Source organism: Sabethes cyaneus, chromosome 2 (genome assembly GCF_943734655.1).
Source record: "Sabethes cyaneus chromosome 2, idSabCyanKW18_F2, whole genome shotgun sequence".
Lineage (NCBI taxonomy): Eukaryota > Metazoa > Arthropoda > Insecta > Diptera > Culicidae > Sabethes > Sabethes cyaneus.
The window spans coordinates 45,762,822-45,769,457 of record NC_071354.1 but is presented as its reverse complement, the minus strand read 5'-3'; the positions used below and the strand labels follow the sequence as shown (position 1 = coordinate 45,769,457).

The 6,636-nt window shown below is 46.1% G+C and overlaps 1 protein-coding gene across 1 annotated transcript; it reads right to left on the bottom strand.

The window, feature by feature from the left end:
• Positions 1–200: 200 nt before the first annotated feature.
• On the bottom strand, positions 201–5,516 carry LOC128735356 (uncharacterized). Its single transcript, XM_053829845.1, has one exon. The coding sequence runs from the start codon at positions 5,514–5,516 to the stop codon at positions 201–203; it is 5,316 nt and encodes a 1,771-aa protein (XP_053685820.1).
• Positions 5,517–6,636: the final 1,120 nt, after the last annotated feature.

Here is a 6,636-nt window from a genome sequence, read left to right as displayed (position 1 = left end):
GAAACCGAGAAATACGAATAAAAACCGACCGAGTACAAAATAGCGTCTTTATTGCTCTACTTATTCGTTGGAAGTGAAAAAATTTGAAAAAATTTCTTCTCGTTTGTTTATATAGATACTGTTAGTTGATAGACCGGTTGCGTGCGCAGGGGATTGCTAAAAACTCCGCTCCAACATCCTCCCCGCCTTGAGGTAGCACCTCAATCCGGAAGTGGACACAACTTCTGAACCGGGCGTTGGTATTCTGTCTTGCCTCGACGCAGCGTAACGATACGGACTAACCCCTGTTGATCCGGATGCACTGCTGACACCCTGGCCAACTCCCAAGCCGAAGGCGGCACGTTGTCGCTTTTCACCAGGACGAGCTGACCCGGTTTGATGTTCTCCTGTCTGGTTCGCCATTTGCCCCTGGACTGCAGCGTTGCCAGGTACTCGTTACGCCATCTGTTCCAAAACTCGATTGTGTATCGTTGGACCTTCTCCCAATGATCGAGTCGATTCATTTGCACTCGCGAGACGTCTGGTTCGGGTAACAGGTTTAACGGTTGTCCTACGAGGAAGTGCCCCGGAGTGAGGGCTTCGCAGTTATCGGGCGATGATGACATCGGACAGAGAGGCCTGGAATTCAAGCAAGCCTCGATCTGACAGAGCACAGTGGTCAGCTCCTCGAAGGTCAGCTTCTCATTTCCAACGATTGGTCGAAGTAAGCCCTTGGCGCTTTTCACCGCCGCTTCCCAAATACCGCCCTGGTGAGGACTGGACGGCGAAATGAATCTCCATTGTATACCGAGGCTACTGAGAAAGCGCTCAGCATCCTTACCGTGTGACATCAAGGCTGTGTAAGTTTCTCTGAGTTGTCGATCAGCTCCAACCAGGTTGGTACCGTTATCAGACCAGATCTCGTTGCAATATCCGCGTCGTGCAATCATCCGTTTCAACGCTCCCAAGAACGTAGCTGTCGTAAGGTCCCCTGCTGCTTCTAGGTGCACCGCCTTAGTCAATAAGCAGACGAAGACCACGATATAACCCTTCATCGATCGCTCTCCTCGAGTGTTACTGCAGCGTATCAGAATGGGACCGGCGTAGTCCACTCCGACGTGTGCGAACGGACGATATGCTGTAACACGTGCCGCTGGAAGACTTCCCATTAACTGCTGAGCAGTCTTCGCTTTCAAGCGGCAACATTTCACACAGTTGCGTATCACTTGCTTAACCACGTCTTGGCAACCCTTCACATAGTAGTATTGGTTTATAGTTGCAGTCAATAGCGATGGGCCGGCATGACAGTTCTGAACGTGTAGTTCCTCTATTAACAGTCGTGTGACGCGGTGTTCCTTAGGTAGAATTACGGGATGCATAATGCGAAATGGACGAGCCGAATGTTGCAACCGACCGCCAACTCGCATGGTTCCGTCACTGTCCAGAAATGGATACATGTCGCTGATCTTCGATTTACAAAACACCTCGCTACCACCCTTCAAGCTATCCATCTCTCTTGCGTAAACGTCATGTTGCGCTAGCCTTGCGTATTGTAGTCTAGCTTCATGTAGTTCGGTTAGTGTGATCGTGCCGGAAAGTTTGGATTGCTTACTTCGCTGTGCCTTCATATTGGTTATGAAACGATTAACATATGCTAGTTGCCGACACGCGGCATGTAAAGTAGACTTGCGTTCGAGAATCTGCCTTTCAATCTCGTAGCTGGTGCCTGGAAGCTTAATCATCGTATTGAGTGTTTGAAACCGTTTACGTACCTCAAGTGTGCCGTCGTCGAAATCTTCCGATGGAACATTGTGCTTCCACGACGAAGAATCCGCTGCTAGCCAATGCGGTCCAGACCACCAAAGCGGATGATCGACCAACTCCGAAGGGTTTATTCCTCGCGACGCACAATCTGCAGGATTTTCGTGTGTTGAAACATGGCCCCAGTGTCGTCGCGGTAAAATATCCAGAATAGTCGATGCTCTGTTCCCTACATACGTGTTCCATTTACGGGGATGGTTACTAAGCCATTGCAGGACTATCGTCGAATCTGTCCAGGCATACTGCTGAACCTGGAAGCGTTCGAGCGGTTCCGCTACCTGCTTCATCAGCTTCGCCAAAAGTTCCGCTGCGTTGAGTTCAAGCCGAGGTATAGTTACCTGTTTCACCGGCGCTACCTTTGTTTTAGCTGCAATTAAGCTGACGTGAATACGACCATCTTCGTCGATTGATCGCATGTACACAACTGCAGCGTAAGCTTCCTCAGAGGTGTCTGAGAAGCCATGCAGTTCAATACGACCGTGAAAGTTTGCCATCCATCTTGGAATTTTCACCTGTTCAAGTTGCCACAAGTTTTGCTTCATTTCTACCCACGCATCCTCGATACACGGGGGCAACGGATCGTGCCAATTCAAATCGTATACCCAACAATGTTGATAAAGAATTTTTGCACGAATGATGACTGGTGCGAACCATCCGAACGGGTCGAACAGTCGCGCTGTGTCCGACAGCAGTTGATGCTTTGTATTAGGACCATCTACTCGAAAGTTCACCTTGAAAGTGAAAACGTCTTCCTCGGGCAACCAATGTATACCAAGCGCTTTCACCGAATTCTGTTCGTCTGGCAAATTGATCGGTTTAGCGTTAACATTTACGTCACTAAGTGAGTCGAGAACCGTTGCTGAATTCGAGCTCCATTTGCGTAGAATAAAGCCTGCATTATGTAGTATCTCGTTAATCTGCTTGATTAACACCATCGCCTCTTGCGCAGAGTCAGCTCCAGAAGTCAGATCATCAACGTAGGTGTGCTTTTTGATCCGCTCAACTGCCTCTGGGTACTGCTTCTCGTGTACTTCAGCTGCCTTTTTCAATGCTGCCATAGCCAAAAATCCGGAATTCTTCAGACCGTATGTTACAGTCAGCAAACGAAAATGTTGTATCGGCATGTCCGGGGAATCACGCCATACAATGCGTTGATAGTCCGTATCGTCAGGATGCACCAATACCTGACGGTACATCTTCTCGACGTCCGCCGTAAATACAATCGGGTACGATCTGAATCGCAATAGAGCATCAAACAAATCCGCATTGATATTGGGCGCACTCAGCAGCAAATCGTTGAGTGATACTCCGGAAGATGTAACACAAGATCCGTCGAATACGACTCGCAATTTGGTCGTAAGACTGTCTTCCTTTATGACCCCGTGGTGAGGCAAATAACAGGACCTTGACTGGTCGACTGCTATCTCCGAATCTGGGATTACCTGCATATGTCCCAGCCGTATGTACTCTTGCATGAACGTTGTGTACCTAACCATGAAATTTTCATCGTTCTGAAACCTGCGCTCCATTGCTCTGAGGCGCTTGACAGCAGCGGTCAAAGATTCACCGAGCTTCTGCTTTGAATCGTCCAGTGGTAGTTTAACGATAAAGCGTCCTTCTTCCGTACGTGTGAATGTTGATTCGAAATGGTTGATTACCCGTTTCTCTTCCTCCGTCAAAGGCTGGCTGTTGCGTAGCTCTTGGTCTTCCCAAAACATCCGTAGAGTGCGATCGATATCAAATTCCTGATGTACGTTTATCACTGAATGATTGGTGTGTAAACATTCCTGCTTAGAGATTCTTCCTGCGACCATCCATCCGAATATGGAACGTTGTGCTACAGGAATACCGTTAAGATTCTTGACCTGCCCCGATCGAAGTATGGACAGGAAGACATCTGCACCCAAAATGACATCCACTGTGCTCGACTTGTTGAATCGCGGATCAGCAAGTTGCAAACCTTTCAAGTATGGCATATCCGATGCGCTGAATTGCTGGCACGGCAGGGTTGCCGTCAGCTTTCCTAATACGTATGCTTGTGTTGTAATTGTATCACTATCGTCGAATCGCGATGAAACTATCAACGATACCTTGCCGGCTGTAGTACCGACTACTTCTCCCTTAACACCAGTAACTTCCACCTTAGCGTTGATCCGCTGCAGTCCAAGACGTTTGACACACGCCTCGGTGATAAGAGATGCCTGAGATCCCGAATCAATCAAAATTCTCACTTCGTTTGATTTGCCATCCACTCCCTTGATATTGGCTACCACCGTCGGCAACAATGAAAATGTGGACGGTTCCGAACTGCTAATTACTGCCTGTGCCGCATTAGCCGAAATTGAAGACTCCTCAGTATTCTGCTCCTCTGGTTCGATAACAGCATCATTCTGCTGCTCCAGTCGCTTGACGTCTCTTCGGCACAGCAAGGTATGGTGCCGTTGCTTACACTGTGCGATATGACAAACTGATTTCGATGTACAATGTTTCGCCGTGTGTGACGGGCGCAAACAGTTGTAACATAGCCTTGAAGAAAGTGCGAGCTGTCGACGTGCTGGTACGTCCATTGCCTTAAAAGACTCACACTGGTACACTGGGTGATCGCTGGAACACTTTGCACAAGATATCGGAGTAGCAGCAGCAGCAGCAGTATGAAAAGCTTGAAGTTTCCTTTCGTTGCCACTGGGTCTAGGGTTCTCCTTCTTCACGATGTCAAACGACGTTTTTTTCACAAAAGCCGAACAGGTTTCCAATGCATCACAGCGCTTCTGCAGAAAGTCCAAAAAATCCATAAACGAAGGGTTTTCGATGTCGATTATTTTCTGTGCCCAAAGCGAACGTGTGTCTTTATCCACCTTATCCAGCAGCAGGTGAATGAGCCACGGATCACGCGTTTCGTATTCATTGCCCAACGCCTTGAGCTGACGAATGACGTCATCAGAAACATTCACTAGTTTTTTCAATCCATTCGTGTTGCTTGCTGAAGGTTGCTCCAGAAATTCCCGTATGAGTGCAAACACCGTATATTTGTTTTTGTCGTAATGCGCAATTAATGTCTCCCAAGCTTCATGATAATTGGCATCACTAATCGGAAATGAATTCACCATCCTTTTAGCCTCTCCGTCAATGTATGAGAAAAGATACTGCATTTTAACTGACTCTTTCAGATCAGTGCGATTATGAATCGTGCCTTCGAACAAGTCCTTGAATGAACGCCAGTTTTTCCTTTCGCCGTTAAATACCGGAATGTTCAGCTGCGGTAGCTTCACATTGATATGTGGCTCGTGTTTCACCGATTGAATTTCCAAAGCTGGTTGCCGTGCGAGAACTGCCTGCTGCGTCTCCAATAGAGCTTTGATTGCGTCACGTAAATCACTTGTTCCCTCTGAATTGGAACTCCGAACCGAAGAATTTTCCTGCTTCTCTTCTAGATACTGGGTATAAATATTTTTAACCTGGAAGTACACCTCATCGAACAGGAGCCGATGATTGAAAACTGATGCAACATCCTCCAAGTGGGCCGTTTCCTCTTCAATCGCAGTTTGAATAGCGTCGAAATGATTAGCAAGTTCCGTGAGTTTACTTCGCCTTTCCAATACTTCTGCAGCGGACGGCTTCCGGCAGCGGATGTTCTCTGCGACAGATAACTCCCATTTCACTTTCGCATAAATAACCTTTCGCTTCGAAGCGAGATTTTCCGTAGTTGCTGTATCCATAATCCGAGCGTGAAGGACCAGAATGTTGAGGTGGACGAGCCGGAAAACGAGAGGTTATTAGAACCTGGACTAATCACTGACGTCAGAAAACGGAATATCACCGGAGGATTGAATCGAAACCGAGAAATACGAATAAAAACCGACCGAGTACAAAATAGCGTCTTTATTGCTCTACTTATTCGTTGGAAGTGAAAAAATTTGAAAAAATTTCTTCTCGTTTGTTTATATAGATACTGTTAGTTGATAGACCGGTTGCGTGCGCAGGGGATTGCTAAAAACTCCGCTCCAACATGGGTTCACCGTATTTTCATGTATTTCCGTCGTCTGTTCGTCGTTTTTGACACTGTTAAACACCTTTCTACCTGTTTTTGTCACCATTTTGTTCTCTTTTTTTCATATTCGTCGTCCTTTTGTCGTCTCTATGTCGTATTGGTCACTTTTTGATGCATTTATTGTTCTTTTTGTTGTTGTTTTGGCGTCTTATTATCGTATTTTCGCCAACTTTACATCGTTTCTTCGTCTCTTTGCAGCGATTTATTGTCACATTTTATTATGTTTTATGGCGTTTTTGTTTGATTGCATTCTTGGGTGTTTTTTCGGCAGTATTTCATCTTATTTTAGTAGTCTGCCGTCTTTTTTCAATGGGCTTTTCGCATATTTGTCATCACCTTTTTGTCATGTTTTTTTTTTTGTTTTTTCGTCGTCTTTTAGTCGCCCATTTGTTGTCTTTTTGTCCTTCTTTCGTCGATTTTTTGCCATCTTTTTGTTGTCTTTTCTTCGTATTTTTTTTGAATGGGCTTATCACTTTGATCTATTGTAATGTTGCCCGGGTGTATGTTGTATTCTGCACTGCATTTCTGTGCTTTATCGTTATTGAGCAAATGATAAGCTTATATTTTTTATGCGTGCTTATGTGTGAGGGTTTTACCCTTGCTTCGATGCATGTCCTACTATACCAAACCTGTTTCGCCTCGTTATAGTCAGAACTGGTGAGTCCTCATGAGGTTCAAAAACCATTACCTCAATAGGTCCTCATACCAGTATACTAACCATAAGAAGCGTCTTCGGGATAATGTAGAACTCAGCATGAAGGAAGGGTGATGAGGGGCCTGAGAATAAA